Genomic DNA, 17,195 nt, shown 5'->3' on the forward strand with positions numbered 1-17,195 from the left:
GTGGTGTGAATCATGACTTCTTCATTGTCTGGTGATGATAGTTCATCAAGGAGGGTGAGCATGCAGGCCTGGTATTTAATCACCTGTGGATTAGGGATTAAGATGTTCTTTTAGAGATGGGGTGTTGGCAAAAACTGTGATAAGGATACTAAACCCAGATTTTCCGCTGCATGCATCAGTATTATTCTCTGTATTCTGCTGCTGTACCGTGAAAGAGAAGTGGAAGCTTTACTGATTGAAGGAATGAATAAAAAAAAACCCAAACAATTTTGGAGAGGAAGTTTTGCATTTGGGATGAGAAATAAGCAGAGTTGTGTGCTGCAGACTTAGTTTGGATTTTTAATTTCTAGGAGGGAGTGAGAATCCTGCATTTTCATTAGTTAGTCATTTAATTAAGAGCTAACTAATTAGTTGATTAGGTGATTATTCAGTGAGCAGTTTTCCTTTTCATTGGTTTTAAAAGAGGTTCAAGAAGTCTCTTTGTCACAAGCTGTTTTCATTTGTGTTAGTTAGTAAAGACTCTCTCAATGCTCAATTTACTCCTGTCTGACACTAACATTTCTTAGGGTGTGGAGACCTGGCCCAAGGCAAGTTGTGGGGAGGTTCAGTAAATGCTGTAATGGCATTTATTTTGAGGGTTCACTGGAAAAACCCAAGGAGATGGCAGTAATGAGTACTCTTTGCCTGCTGGCTCTGAAATGAATTCTCCCTCCTTGGATGTGGCTGTCCCAGTTTGCCCTGTGCATGTTCTCATGCCAGGAAAGTGAACAAGCCAGGAGGTTTTAGCTCTGTGCTTTCTTCCTGCTTGCTTTGCAAGCATGTTTAATGGTGTTGTACTTGGTGATTTGCTTTTTTGATGGGTTTTTTTGAGGTGTTCATAGACTGATAGGAATAAGGTGACAATTTGACTTCATGGTCATGGTGCTTATCACCCTTTACTTGTCAGCACCTATTTTTACTGCTTACCTGAACCATGAACCTGTTTTTTTTAATTTAGCTTTGAGTATCCCAGTATATATGCCATAATGTATGGGAGAACTTGAGCAAGAAATTGCCAAGGTTTATTTTCACTTGTACACACCAGTGGATAAAAACAGCATGACTTCCATCTTAAACACTACTCTGATTCAGAATCAAAGATAGTTACTTTTCTGCAAAAGCACAAAGATTTAAAAATAATGGCTACAGTGCTCACACATTCTTTGGAAAGTTTTGTACTAACCACATTCAGATTTTTCTTGGTCCTGGCTCTTCTTTGTTCTTCTGCAGCAGTAACAATGTGCATGACAGGTGTAACTGCTATGTGTTAGGAACTAGGTCTCTGTTCCTTTAAAGACCTCTCTCATGAGAGGGAACTCTTCAATGGCTTAGACTAGTCTGGATGGTGCTAGTGGTACATCTGGGTCTGGAGTGTTGAGGACTTGATTGGAATGTATCCTGATGCCTGACTGTTACAATGAATGCTTTGGGGAGCTGCAGGTATTTCTCCTAAGGGTGGACTGTTGCTGGCATTCGAAGGCTGGAAGCCTCTGACCCAAAGGATGTAAAAATTAACTGTTTGGTCTTCGCAGCTGTGACTCTCAATGAAACTAGTGTTTGTCTTCTGGAAGCCATGCAGTGCCTGTTTTGATTGCTGTTGCACAGATTTCTCCCGATTGCAGAAGTGTGAAAGCTGATTTGAAAAATGTTGAATGTGCCCAGAGCAATTACACTAAAAGAACCTCTGCGGATTCAGAGCTGCCTGGGTGCATGCCGTGAGTGAGCTGTTGCCTGCAGGGAAAAGTACCAGGCTTGGTATTGCGTGGTGGGTTGTAGGCAGCTTGGGTTGTGAGCTCTGGTCATGTTGCGTACTGTTTGCAACACACCAAAGCCCTTCTCCCTTTTGATAATACCACTGACCTTATTCATGAAACATCCAGCGAAACAAATGGTAACAGCAGCAGCATGAAGGTGGTTTGATTTGTGTCCCTTCCATAACCTGCACAGAAGCACTGAAGAATCACAGAATGTTAGAATGGTTTGGGTAACCTGAACAGAAATACTTAAGAATCATAGAATGGTTTAGGTTGGAATGGACCTTAAAGACAATCTAATTCCAGCCCGCCCGCCATGGGCAGGGACACTAGATCAGGGTCCCACTAGATCAGGGAAGCAATTTGCTCTGCATTCAGGCAGCCTTTTCATTTCCAACAAGGGGATGATGATGGGCTTCAGTTTACCTTGGAATAGCACCCATCACTTTTGGACCCTTTCTGTCAGCATCTGTAAGTCTTTCAAGCTGGTATGAAATATGTGAATGAATAAAAAAAAAGCTAAAGATAGGTTGATGAGAGAGCCATGCACACAGTGTATGGAGGTAGAAACAAGGCTGAGTTGGAGGAGAAAGATTGAAAGAAAGAGCTTATTTGAGAATAGAGATCTTACCCAGAATTAAAGATTTTACTTAAAATTAGCCTTGTCTTGAGAGATTTGATAGTGTATGTGACGTTCTTCGGTTGTGAGTTTCCAAACCTAATGTCCAACTTAAATCTGGTGCATTGTGTTTTATCTGTAGTCCATAGGAATTATGTCATATTAAACCTCTTTCTAGGTAAAATGGCACCAAGAGCTCTTATCCAGAGAAGGCATAACCAGTTTGCTTAAGAAAGCAGTTAACTGTAGCGGTTATCTGTAAACTTGGAAGATGGAGAGGAAAGGAAGAAGGAGCAAAACTTCTGCTCTCTGTAGTGGTTAAAGTCCTGAATACATTTATAAGTGGTGTTGGGCATAGGAGTTCTATTTTAAACTTGTCTAAGGATGACTTTGATTAGACCTTGATTAGACTAGGTTGTATAGCTAAGCCTGGCTTTATGTTTTTCTTATTTTGGCGAGTCTTTTGAAGGTGGATCTGTGAGGCTGAGCAATTGCAGTTCAAAGGCTTGAGGAATCAAAGGTAAAGATTGAGAAGTCAGGAAATGTTCCAGGGTATGTTAGAACTGGAAGATCATTGTTTTGGGGAGAGGAATGGATGACCAAAATTGGCAAACTGCAACCAGTACCCTCAGGAAGAAGGATGGTGATAGTGAAAGAAGCACTGGCTTCTTCACTGTGGTTCCAGCTTGTACATCGCAAGACTGGGGACATTTCCTCTCGCTTTCCTGGTTTTCTGGTCCTACTGTTATCTTTTTCTTCACTGGAATGTGTTCTGGTTTTCATCTTAAACACAACAAATGTGAAAACAGGACTGGTATGTGAGTGTGTGTGTGTGCGCGTGTGCATGCATTTTGAAGGCCATGCAGAAAATAAGTTTGAAAGTAACTGCCTCCATGCTCCCCCTCTTTCCACTTTTGATTATTTAAGCTTAATGAATACTCAAAATATGTAAATGAAAGGTATTCACATGTGGAAGTCATGAGAGGAACAAAACTTGTAGCTTCTGGTAAGCTTGGTCTTAGCAAGTTTCTGATAAGCAGACTTTAGCTGTCCAGGAGTGTTACATTGGAGTCCATATTATAATTTATTGTGGTTGAGAAGGAGGGTTAAGTTTCTAAATGGAGTTTTAAGGAAGGTATTTAATTGATTCTGAAGTTGTGGCTAGTTGCTACATTAACTGTTCCAGTAATAAACCCTTGAAATGGCCTGAATCTTGGAGGATCCAGTTGCTGTTTACTTCAGACTTTCAAGACACTTTCTCGTGTTCATTTTAGAAATTATCAAGACTATCAACTCTCTAATATGAATTAAATTCAATTAAAATTATCTTTGTTTGGTGTTGAGGCTGATGTGTTAATTCAACTGTGATTTGGTATTTGTAGGGTACTTGTATTGCTTGGGTTTTAGCTCACTTTCCTACCTTTAATGCTTTCCTTTGATCTTAAATGTTGAGTTAAAAAGAAGATACATTGTGGAATTTAAATTCTGTGAAGAAGAAAGGTGGATTTTGGAACAGAAGAGATACTAGCATCACTTTGACTTTAAAAGTTTCTGCTTTCTCTGCATGAAGTTCTTGAGCTCCATATTTGTATCAGGTGAAGTTGCTAGTTCCTTGGTTTGTACACCATTAAACTGCTAATTAATATCTGTTTTGAGGATGAGCTCCGACTGATTTAGACTGAGTCAAGTTTGATCACTCCTCCCAACTTATTTTTGGTGACTTGCCTTCTATAACTTTCTTACTCTTTGCCAAATTTATTTGTAGAATAGTATCATACATTTTGTTCAGTCAATGTTGGAAATATTAAATGGTTAACGTATTCAGGAGCTCCTGGGTTTCTCCCATTTGTTCCTTATTCTAGATCCGGAGAACTGTGCTGTCGTAGTTACAGAAACCTCTTTTCCTACCTAGTGCAGCCCGGTGGTCAGCGTTGCCTAGATCGATCCCTCCCCACCCCTGCCCAGGTCTGAACTTCCATGGAGGTGTGCAGACTCCTCGCATGTTTGTTGCTCAGTTTCTGGACATCCTAATTACACTCATTGGTCACACGCAGGATGTTTTTAGCAGGGGTGCAGCATGGCTCCCACATCTTCTGTTCACTTGACCTTCCGCTTTTATCTTTATTTTGATCTTTCCTGACTAGTACATACCCTTCAGTGGTTGTACCCTACTTAGGGCAGCTGTTCCGTGTTGTTTATGCTTTTATATTAATTGCAGCTTTGCATCTTTCACCAGGAGTTCAAGTTTGTTCCCTAGGCAGATAAAGAACAGCCCTACCACTAGTCATGTTGTATGCCTGGCTATTATCGTTACTAATATTAGCACTGATCTTTTCTTTGCTGTCCATTGTTAATCTGCTGATTATTTTTTCATCTGTTTGCTGTCTTGTCTTGTGTGCTAAAATGGTGTGTGACAATTAAATGACTCCAGCTTCCCCTTGTTTCAATTTACAAAGCTCTTCTCTCTTATGCCAGTGTTGGTCTTGGCTGGTTTGCAAATGCATGTGTGGGGTTTTTTTTATCATTTTTACTAATAAATTGCTAGTGTTTTATTATGTAGTAAATCATAGAATCATAGAATAACCAGGTTGGAAGAGACCCACCGTATGTATCTGGATTTTCCCTCTAGTTTAGCTGCTTTTGAATTGCAACTTTCTTCTAAACATAGGTTTTGCATTATTTGATTTCTATCTCACTAAATAATCTCCGAACAACCTTTTGTAACTGTTTAACAATCAAAACAAAGACATAATTTTATCCTACTATTACTACATATATAAGGGGTAATTGAACTAATTATGATGGATTTCTTTCTGTTTATAATTCAAGGAGATGTGCACACTGACTTTAAATGCTTCCCATTGAACTGAACAAGTGTCCAGAAGAACTTGAGCACAGCCCTAGCCCTAAAACTAAGTATTTGGTGTCTGCTTCCTTTGCTGTCTCTCAAGACTCTCTTTGGAGGAGCTTTAGCGGCTTGAGATAGCTTCTTTTTTAGCCAGTTCTGTTTTTTCTGTCCCTTTGACTTTCTATCCCCTCTTGAGCTCCCTCTGGCCAGCTAACGAGATGGAAACTTGAGCAGTGGTGCAGAGTTCTTTCACATGGCTCTAATTCCAGCTACAGCATTGTCCTTCCTTTCAGGATTGAGCGGGTGGCTCCTTTTTTTTTTTTGGGCTACATCAGCATTGCAAAAGCTTTATTTCAAGCTCTTGCCACGTTTCTTGTCTGTCTCCAAGCTGTTCATTGCAGCTTCATAGCTGACGAGCTCGTCTCTGGCCTTTCGTAGAACAGAAGATACTTTGCTATCAGAGTATTCCCCATTTTTTTTTCCTATTTGCCTATTCTTAATACACTTGCTGGCTGCTATGTGAGTTCTGTATGACTGATGAAAACCGTACTGTAGTTTCCACTCAAGGTGGTGATATATAATGTGCCCTCAAAAAGAGGTTGTTGGCACTGTGTTGCAGTACTTGCTGGTTATTACCTTGCATTTGTGTCTTTGATCCTGAGTGGTAATTTGTGGTGCACCCCCATCCTTTTTTATTTGCGGGGTCTGGAGAGATGCTGAAGACAACTAGGGTGTAAGAGTGGCAAGGAGAAGGGGAGAAGCCAGAGGTATGGAGGAAGTGCTTAGGGCATGGTGCTGATTTGTGGTTTGTGTGGCACCTGGGGTAAAACTTTATGGGAATAGTGGAATTTTAAGTCAACTGAACTGGACTCTTTGTGGATAGGTGCCTAGTGATCTTGATGCCTGTATTGCCTGCAGCATCGGCAGCAGCTGTGCAGGCTCTTGCTGGTGGTGCAGCTGCCTGGTAAACATGGATGTAGTGATTGTCATCCGTGGAGAAGGGCAGTGATACACAGGAAGTATGTTTTGTAATGCTCCTCTTTTGAGATTGTTTTGCCCGGCAGATACAGGGTTGACATGCCAGTTACCATGTTTCTTCTGGGCAGCTGTAAGTTTTCAAAAAATACTGGCATAGAGGAGTGGGAAATTCTGATCTCCAGGCAACAGTCCTTCAGTTACTTCTTCAAGGAGTGATTTTCCGAAGAAAAGCCTCTGGACAGTCTGCAGTGACCGCCCTCCTTTTCCTTCTATACCTTGGTTGGGGCAATAGGGCTGTACATTTCATAGACTCATAGAATAGTTTGGGTTGGAAGGGACCATTTCTGAGAACAAGGTAAATAAATACTCATGGCCATATGATAGTGAAGTTTGCTGACAAAGTTCACCAAGTTCAGTAAGGGTGAAGCTGTTTGAAAGGGCTCTGGCTTGGCTATGCACGCAAGACAGGGAACCAGACCTAGAATTGCATACTAGGGCTTACATGCTCTTGCTAGCTGCTCTCTGGCATGGGATATCCTGGCACTGGCTTCCATTTTCTCCTTTTTTTCTGCCCCATCTTTGCTTCCCCACATCTGTGGTACTGGAATTAGTGCTGGCTCTTCAGGAAAAAATGTTGTGGCTCCTGGGTTGGGAGCCAGGCAATACCATTTCCTATGTCCTCAACTGGTCTGGCTCTGAGGCAAACCAAGGAACCTGTGTCTGTGGATATTATGGTTAACAAAGGCTAGCCTATATATAGCTTGGTTGATGGCTTTAGGCAAGCTACGATAAACCATGATCTTTTTTGGAGAGGAAGAATGAGAGGGATTACAGTGACAAGCTTTCAAAACCAACAATTAGTTTATGTTTTGAAAGTATGTCCACAAGTAGGGAGGTTGCAAAAACGTGTAGTGTTTTACAGTCCTTACTGTAGAAAGCTGTGGCTTTCTTTTCTTGTTCTTTTTATTTTGTTTTGTTTTTAAATACATGGGACTTGATCTTAGGCTTCATTGTGTTTGGAAACTGCACATCGTGTTTGACATGCAGCCACTCAGGGAATGTGCTGATCTGTTGGCCTGTATAAAAGAGAAAAAAAGCTTATGTATCATTTGAGGGTATGAGGGATGTAGAGGGCTAAACTTACCCGATAACATCTAACTTAAATCTGCATGGTTGTTTAGAAGAGCATGTCAGACAACTCCACCGCTGGACATACAGCTGTTTGTCTAAAGGTCTCAATCAATTAGGATCTCTTTTGAAGATAGCTCTGTTTATGGATCAACATTTTTCTATGCAAGGGGGCAACAAGTAGCAACAGTAAACTTAACGGTATTTTTCTTCATTGACCTGATAGATTTCTACTGTGATGATTGTCACACAGCAGGCACAGTGGGAAAAGACTTGGATGACAGATCCTATTGCTTTCTAAGAGTGTATTTTCAAGCCTGGGATTGGAAGCACTACAGGTGCGCTGCAGTGCACAAGATATTAAAGCTTTTAGGTTAGCTGCCCTTTTTTTTCCGTAACTGCTCATTTCCCTTAATGATGTGGGTGATTAAAATCCTAACGGTCAGTATCAAGTTCTTTTTTAAAAGGTAAAACCTTCTAGGTAATGGTGCTACCTTGGTGCCTGCTTCACAAACCTGGCTGTTCTTGGTTTTCCCTTCTTTCTTCAAGCCATATTTGTGGTATGGTTCTCACAGCATTAAAGTATGGGTATTGCTGGCAGCTCTGTTACCCTGGTTCTGGGCTTGTCTGTAAAGCTGCTGCTTCACAACAAATGAGGGTGTCTCACTAATAGCTCCTGATTTAGATAAGTTTGAGTGCTGAGATCCTGCATTGATGGAAGCAGAATAAAACCTGTCTAGAGTTTGGGCCAGCTTCTCTTGCTTTTGTGCCATGTAAGTCAAGGTTGAAACAGCCATAAGGAGCTTGGGTAGAAATTATTCACGGGGGAAGCCTTAAGAGTCTCTGCTTCTCTCTCACACTTTGTATTTTGGCATTTGTGGAGCATGGAAGACAGGATCAACTAAAATGGAGCAGCTACCTTTCTCTGGCTGTTTTTGATGTTTCTTCAATAACAGAAATTTGAAACATCGGTTTCCACTATGGCAAAACAATGTGTGAGTGTGATGCAGAGTAAGAATAAGAGATTTTGTTCTGTGCTCTCTCCTAGTTGCATTATTGTGAAGACACTACTTATCTCCTTACTTGGCCTTTTTTGAGTCTGTTCCTCACCTTGAGTCCTGTCAGCTCAGCCGATAGATTTCACAGTCAGCCTTCGCACTCCTTGAGTGTTGTTTGAAGTACTGAGGGACTAACATGCCATTGCTGTCACTTCCTAGTTCTTCTCTTAATAGTATTTACTTGTCCTTCTTGGGTTTGTGGGGAGAGAGAGAGAGGACTGCATGTGACTGCTTGGTGGTAGTTTTCAGACATGCTATAGGATGAAAAGTAACGCAAAATATTGAGCGTATAGAGAAGACTGAGAATCCAGTCTTGGAAGAAAATCCTTATGTTGATAGAATACTCTCTAGTACTAATTTGAATCTAGTATGCAGAGGTATTTGAGAGACGAGATAGATTTAAAGAGGGGAGTAAAAGTATTAATAAGGTCTGCATCAACCGCTGGTTGGGACCATCAGCTGTAGCATTGACTTGTGAGTGCCTACATGATTTTTCAGAACTGGCTTAATGCTGTTTTTCTAGCAAAGGGCTGCATAGTGGCGGTCTGCCTGTCCATCTGTTGGTCTATCCTTCATGTTTTGAATGCACTGGCTTTGTTCCAGGTAAGCTCAAAGCCGTTTTGGAAATCTCAGAAATTCAGCCCCCTGTAACATTTGTGGGAATGGCTTGTTTGTGGCAAGAGATAGAAAAGAGTTGTAAGGAGACCAAATTAGTTCTGCAAATGTTTTGGGGAAGGAGGTCCTAAGCATGAAACATGCTTACTTGAAAATCTAAAGACTGATAATGAAAGCAGCCATATTAAGCCAACTGAAAAATGGTGTTATTCCTGATTTTGAGCGAAAATATGATTTAAATTAATATAGCATAATCCATAAGATCTCTTAATCCCTTCATCCTAACTTTTTATGCTGTGCCAAGAGATACCTTTATTTGTCTGTTATGAGAAAACAATAGCTTTAATGCATTGAAAATTTTTGGCAAAGTAGCAATGTTTCTTCACATGTGAGCATACTTGTTTAGTCCCTGTAAGTGTTTTACAACACAATGTAAACATACGTTGGAAAAAAAACCCCAAAAAACGTTCAGGCATTTTTGCTGACCTTCTAACTGTTTAGGCTCTTTCTGTTAAAATAAATTTCCCAAACGGTTTTTGCACTTGCTGAGAGCTGGCTAAATTTTGGTTAATGGTGAGGAGCAGTAGGTATGATCGTATGAGCGACTTATCCTCTTCCACAGGGTAGTTAGTCCGTAGAAACAAGAAAACATTTCAGGGCATCTGTACTTCAGGGCTTTAAAAAAACCAGTCAACATTGGAAAATGGCATACATTGAACATCTCTGCTCTGCATTTGGAGGCTTTTTTCATATCACCTTAGATCTGCAGGAAAATGAAACAGAAATTTCACACACCAGAGCATGGGCTGCCCTGCATGTTGTGTGATGCTGGTACGACCTTTTCCCACCAATTTCCATTCAGAGATCCAGACATTTAACAATTAGTTTTTCTTAGTCAAGGTGTACTTCTTTACTTTAGACTTAGGAGACTAGCTTTCAGTCATCTTTTAAATAAGGTGTTTGAAGATTTCCACAAGTTTTCTTCTGGCTGAAAAGGGACTGTGAAATTATGGTGGTCTGATTTAACAAAATAAAATTTGAATAAAGCTGAAAATCATTGCATTTGCATTTATAGCTGTTGTCATCTCTCTGGACAAGTAGATGTTGGAACATATTTTGGACATCCATTTAGTTTCCTTTCACTGTAGATCTGTTTCTTAAAATGCTTCTTGTTGCTGCTAGTGTATAAATTTGCAGCTGTTTTCAAAACATTCTAATTTGTACTTCATTAACATTTTCATAGATATTGTTGAGTGTCATTACTGAAATGATTCAGCACTCCAAAGAGTCCTGATACGCAGTGAGCAACAAAATGTTGCATCTGTTTTACCTACTGTTTTTTAGCTGCCTGTCCCTCAAACTTGTTTTTCTAAGGAGTGAAATCTCTGCGTCTTAGACTAATTGCTGCACATCAGTTCCCTAACTCTTAAAAAGGCTTGGATGTCTGCTATGCAAAAGTGATGAGACATCAAGTGACTTAGCCAAGGGTCTAAATATCTATTATGCACGTGCAGTTGAAATGACAATATAAAATGAATGTGGTGCTAGTTGCTGTTCCTGTAGCAAGCCATGGATCAGTGTTCCCCGCCCCGCCGCACTGTTTACTTTAAATGTTCTGGTTAATAATATTAATGAGTATTGATGGTCCAATGTTGCCAATTCATAATTGCTCTTTGCCATGTATAGTTACTTACGTCTGTGCAAGGGTCAGTCAAAGTGGTACCAGGTGAGTTAAATCCATTAACTGCTTCCTTTTTCCTGTTGTTATTGGGGTCTAATTTGGAAATTGCTGGGAAACTTTGCTGTTGCTATCATTCACAGAGGAACTGGCTGTTTGTTCTGAAAAAATTTCTTCTTTAGGAGGAGATCTGCTTCTACCTCCACTTTGCCCTCTCAGGTTACAGAATGATCTTTTCCAGTGCTGAGCCATGCAAATACAGGTATCCCTTCTAACTGCATGACAAAAATGGCCAGATTTGTGTACATTTCTTGCTTTCTCTTTTGTTTTTTTTTCTTTTAAAGCCTGAGACAGCAGCTGTGCTGAAGCGCACTGTTGAGGCTCTTATGGAGAGAGGAGCCATTGTGAGGAACCTAGAAAACCTGGGAGAAAGGTCTCTACCTTACAAAATCTCCAAGCACAACGAGCGCCACAGAAGAGGAGGGTATGTGTTTTTACTTAAAATCTTTTTGTAACTCTCAAGGTTTGGTCTTCCTTGTGCTTTTTGGGAGTACATCTGTAGTATCTGTGACCTCAGTAAGGTGGTGTGTGTGGCTGTTTGTGCGTGCCTATGTTCTGCTTCGTGTTTTGTGTCTTTTATTGTGTGCTGCCAGCTTTGTCTTAGTGTTTAGATGTTATGTACGAGTAGCCTGAGTCCAGGCCTTAGAGAACTACTTTCCCTGATGTACACAATGTTATTTTCTTCTGTCACTTTTATGTAACTGTTTTACAAGCCGGTAAGGCTGTTTACTGATAAAAGTCGTGCTTAATCTGCTGGTTGCTAATTGGCAGGTTTGACTCTTTTTCTCTAATGCATCTGAACTAAATGTTAATTGCTGTGTGTACCCTGTGAGACTTGCTTGTGTTTCTGATACGGTTTTTATTAAGGATGTTAAAGATAACTGGGTGGTTTACAGGAAGTATGATAAATGCAGATGAAGCTGTGAGTTGGCATCTTGGATGTCAGGCTTCCCCCATGGTACTGGAGGAAGGTGCTGTGGATCCCACCTCCTACTTGCTTATGCTGGTGTGTTGTTGGTCCTTGAGGCTATCTCCGAAATGGATGCTGGCTCTTGCAAGGGCTGAGAAATGTTGCTAGGCAACCTGCACTGTGCTGGGGCTGCCTGTGGTAATCAAAATAACAATTAGCGGCGTGCTCCTCCAAATCTCTGTAATGCAACTGTGTGTAATCACATGGTTGGCCAGCCTGTCTACCCACTGTCTTCCTTGAGGTGTGTTTGGTACTAGGGAGGGCGAGCTGACTCCAGAGGTCCACCTTTTATGAAGCCCTTCTTGGGGGTGACTAATGGTTTCACTCCCTCTTCTGAGGACCTGTTCATTCTCCTGCAAAGTGGAAGTGGTGACAGCTGCCAGTTAAAGCAGACTGACAGAAAGGGTTAGGGGAGGAAATCTCCATCACGTGCCTGTTACATAAACAAAAGCAACAGCATTATGGCCATGACTGTCTTGTACTCCTGCTCCATGGTGTCCTTAAAATCATGTCTTGATTCTGCCGGTTTTGCATTTTAGGACGAAGTCTTGTTGCCTACACACAGGAGCTAATCAAAACTTTGTCTTGAGACAAAATCACCAATTATCCCATCCTTCTGTTGAAGGATGAAGCATTTTAAAAACCTTCAAGTCTTCTCCGATGGCTTCAGCAGAACTAGGAGCTGGTGGTGTGCTCCTTATACAGGCGGGGAGCTAAGGCGGAAAGACTGAGTTCCACTAATTTTGCATACTGACTTTGAGACTTTTAGATTGTAGATTTTTTTTTTTCTAGATTATTTGGCACAGTCTAACATGTCACTGTTCCAGATGACAATTTCTGCTTGACTTGGGTGGCAGTACTTTTGCAGATCAGGTCTTGGGTTCTTGGTCAGGGAAACTGGGACAGGAGAAGACAGTAACTAGCATCACAAGAAGATGAATAGAAGCCATTTCTTCAGGGGATCTTTCAGGCATGTAAAGTAGCTTAACTCATTTACTGTAGCAGATTACCTACTTAATAAGGAGGACAAGGGTATCTGTAGACTGTAACCATCTTTGCAGAGTCCTCAGAGCTGACATATTTTGCGTTCTGAATGAGACAAGGTTTTACTAGCAAATAATTGTGATCATGTCTTGAAACATGGGCCGGAAGACTTCAGATTAATGTCACCATCACTGTTCCTCCACTTCCCAGTTCAGGCATCTCTAAATATTCAGCAGTCATTCTGCTTACTCAGATTTGAATCCTCTATATTTGAATATGACAGTTCCCTCCCTAAATTGCTTGGCTTCTTGAAAGGGAGAAGTGATTGAGAAGAGAGTACTACACGAAATAGTTGTTTAGTATGCTTTTAATTGGAGAACTGAAATATAGAAGACACAATTTATTACAAGGGAAAGAAGCAACAGGCAGTTTCAGTACCTGGTAATGTGGGAAAATTAAATTTCTGTAGATTTTGCTGGGGTGATTGAAGTTCAGTGTGTAGGTATGGTGGATCCTGATATACTATCCAGTGTTTTATATGATCTGAAGGATAAGTTACTCAGGATATTAAAAATAATCTAAGAATAGGAAGTGAAAAGTCAGTTCTTGATCCGCCTTATAAAACCAGCCACTTCTTTACAGAATCTGCTAAAAAGCAATGTATTTTTGAACAGGACAAAGGAAAAAAAGGCTTTTCAAGATACCTCACTAAGCTGAATATACACTTGTACTTACCAAGAAATCCTGAGGTCTTGTCTTCTTCATAGCCAGTTTTTAATTCTGTCTGTTTTCCTTACTCTCAGCTTTTTCTGAAGTAACTGAAAGAGCTTCTGTGAGAGTGCAAACGATACTGTGTGTCTGGGAGGATTGTTGATTCTTTCTAAGCTTTTAATTTTGTTGGGTTTTTTTCTTTTTGTTTGCTTTTAAAAATGTATATTTGGTTTGTTTGTTTTATGATTGTTAGCAGAGCTTCAGCTAGTTTATTTTCCAATAGCATGTAGATGGTTGGGGACTTAGAATGCATGCAGAATCCATTACTTCCTTGAACCTCCTGGCTGGTGAATTATATGAAAATCAGTGAAACATGGTATTTGTAGCAACAAATAGTATGAAAATTAGTGCAATACAGTAGCTGTAGCATGGGTCAAAGCTTAACAGTCTATTTCTTAGAGACAGCTCTTGTCCTGGTGCCCACTGCAAAAACCGTCTGAATGGCATGGGATCTCCTCATCTGCATGGTGTTTGCCTGAAAACCAAAACAAAGCAATCTTCCCCACCAGCATAGCGACCTAGCTTTGCTGTCTTATAAAAATCCTAGAGCTATCCAGGCTGTGTCCCTTAACATTGAATCAAGGGCCATCAGGAGAGCAGTGCCAGCTATTCACAGGTCAACGGAGACGTGCTTTGTGGCGTGCCTCAGAGCCATCCTTCTCTCAGACTTTCGCTGTATGTTTTCTTCACTTAATTAATTCCATTTTCAACTGCAATTCAGGCCTTTATAGACAGTATATTGTAAAACTGAGTGATTGACAGAGAAATGGCACACAAGCGCGACGTACACAGCAAAGCTACTGCTGGACTTAGCCAGGTTTTGGTAATGTCTTTAGTGAACAGTAAAGAATTAAAACTGGAAAGTACAGATTCATAGAGAGGATAGTTGTCTCCTTAATAAAGCATTTTTCCCCCCTCTGAGTTCTGTGGTGCTTTGGCATCATCTGTCTCAGATGCACTGCATTACAGGCGCATTACAAATTTAAGAATAACCGGGAGACTTAGCAGAGAATGAGAATTTTACTGCCGATTGATCTGTAGAGCTGAGACTTTTCAAAGCCTGCCATAGAGGATTGTGGTCCGCAGCTGTCACTGGAACGAACAGTCTTAGTCTCCTAGGCAGCTTTGAAGACCTCAGATCATATGTATAATTGACTTGTTTCTTCTCAGGAAATTATATGCACTGAGCAGGTGGTGCGTGTGCATTGAGGGTATGCTAAAACAAATTTAGATCTTTCTCTATGCATCTCCTTTGGCAGAAAACACTCTCCTTTTTTTAGAGACCTAGTATTGCATTTAAGTAATTAAGATAATAGTATGTTTCAGGAACTGTGTGGATACGTCTGAAGAATCAAACTTTTAAATCACTGGTTTACTTATGTTTTAAACTGAAGTAGGATTAGCCACTAAGTCACATTTATAGTATTGATTCCTGTAGTAGAACGTTAATATTTTGGTTTTTAAAGTATTTAAGAGCCTGATTTGAGTAACATCTCACAAAATTGTAACAAATACTATTCACCTTATAGCTGAATAAAATGTGACAAGGACACATTGGTTCCAGTGTGGGTCAGGTACGTAAATTTAGTTGAGGCATTGAGTCCGAGTGTCTTGCCTATGACCACCTTGTTTCTGAGGAAACAGTGGAAGAATGTAAATAAGAATTTCCAGCTTAATCTCCTAATGTTCGATAGATCTGTGCCAAATATTTGTTTTTCTAGCCACTGCTTGTTTAAAATTTTTAATGAGTGGTATTTAAATTGCTTTTAACCTGTTGCATATTTTTTAATACTGTATTACATGTATCAGGAGTTAGTATTTCTGGAACAAACAAAAGTGAACTGATTTAAATAAGGTGTGTACTAGTATTTGAATTCAAGGAATGTTAAACTCTGGATTTGTTTTTTGTTTAAGGTGATACAGAAGCATTGAATGCCTCAAAGCAACTTTCAAATAAAGGGTGCAGACTGAGGCTGGGTGATGACATTGCAGCGCCAGTGCTGCATATTTGGTCAGTGCTAAACTGGACAACATCGCAACTGCCTGTAAAACGATAGATCTCTGTAGCACAGTCTGTGGGTTTGCACTTTGTGGCATATCTGTTTTCTTTGGCCTTGCCAGGCTGTGCCTTAATCATAGGCTTGTGACACTTCATGCTTCAGGCATCGCATAAAGGCAGTGGTTTGGGGGACGTGGTTGGTATGTAGGATATTTTTACTTTAGGAGAGATGGTACAAGGGTGGCTGCAAAAAAGATCTTTAAAAAAATACGAATCAGACACTCCTTTGGGAAGGTAATGGCTTAAACTTTTCGCAGACTAGGAATCTATTAAACTGGAAGGAGCTGTGTCCAGGGCTTTGGGCAGAAAAAAGTGGCCAGGTGTAACTGGGGTTTGGAATACTTAATGTCTTGCCATCCTCTAGAGATTTGTTGTTAGTGATTTTATTTCCCCTCTCCAAATGTTGCTTCCATTATTACTTTTGTTATCTGTGTTGTAGTAAAAATGATATTAATCGACTTGGTCAGTGCTTAGATTTAATATCGTTTTGTAAATTGGTAGAGCACTGTGGCCTGTCCTTTCTTCTTTGCTTTATGCATGTATGTGCTTTCCCCTACTAGATCTACTCTAATACAGTAATGTTTTTTAACATTTTCTCCTCAGATATTGTTACTTGTTTGTGAGTTCTCCAGCTTAACTGTGCATAATTCTCATTATTCATAGCTATTTCCATGTTCTGTTTGCCAGTTTTTCATTGCCTTGTTGTTTTTTTGTCCCTTTCAAATTTGATTTTGAAAAGATGGCAGTTTTCTTTTGTTATTTGCTTGCTTGTCTCTTAATCTTTTTGTTTTGCTGTTCACTCCCAGTTATCTTATCAGCCCACTTGTTCTCCAAAATAGCAAACTCCTCAGGTCTTACTTCTGTTATCTTATCTTAACAGGTGCATGGGGAATTTTCTGTAGGAGGCTTGCAGGGGCCTTGGTGATTGCTGGGGTCCACTGAGGAGCACAGGGTATATACTGATGGCATCTAATGGGATCAGGAGTCAGAAAATAGAGGTTGCAGTGTTAGTTGTGGTGTGGACTTGTTAATGTGATAGGAGAAAAAGTCTAGGCAAAGAGGTCCTTTCCCAAAGACTGAGCGTAATTAATTCAACTTGGTTTTCAGGCCCTGCAGTGCTGCAATTACTCTCCAGGAGCTGGAAGCACCAAGCTTCAGTCTTGGCTTCCCCTCTGCTCCAGTGGGAAGACTTGGAGCCTGGCCTGGCCTTCCCATAAATTATTCCCACCTCCTCTGAGTGCTTTAGGGTCCGAAGTGGGAGCATTTTGTGTTCTGCCTCCATTATGTGGTGCACGATGCAACGTTGCTTTGCCAAAACACGTGCTCAGGAAAGGGGGCATGACTCTCCCATTTCAGGGTGACTCAGTGGCCCAAGGCACAAGAAATGGTTATTAAGAGGAGTATTTCAGTAATTAAAGATTATGTTGTTTAGGCAATTTGAATATTTTGTAAACACCTATGTAAATTACATTACGTGTTCAAACTTTTCTATTTTTCATGATGTATCTGAGCTTAGGACAATTCACTTTTACAGAGGCAGCTTGTGGCAGAATAGTATTCCCTGGGGACCAGAGATGCTAAAGTGCCTTCCAGGAAGGCATGCTGCCTGTAGACAATTTTATTTACTTTATTTG

At 40.5% G+C, this 17,195-nt stretch overlaps 1 protein-coding gene across 1 annotated transcript in view; it reads left to right on the top strand.

Moving 5' to 3' along the window:
* MRPS6 (mitochondrial ribosomal protein S6) overlaps window positions 1-17,195 on the top strand; it is a 46,363-nt gene that overhangs the window by 23,045 nt on the left and 6,123 nt on the right. Inside the window, exon 2 of the mRNA XM_069872078.1 lies at window positions 11,062-11,201. Within this exon, the coding sequence (XP_069728179.1) occupies window positions 11,062-11,201 (140 nt within the window). The remainder of the gene's footprint in view (window positions 1-11,061; window positions 11,202-17,195) is intronic.

The sequence above is a fragment of the Phaenicophaeus curvirostris genome, chromosome 1 (assembly GCF_032191515.1).
Source record: "Phaenicophaeus curvirostris isolate KB17595 chromosome 1, BPBGC_Pcur_1.0, whole genome shotgun sequence".
In the NCBI taxonomy this organism is placed as follows: domain Eukaryota; kingdom Metazoa; phylum Chordata; class Aves; order Cuculiformes; family Cuculidae; genus Phaenicophaeus; species Phaenicophaeus curvirostris.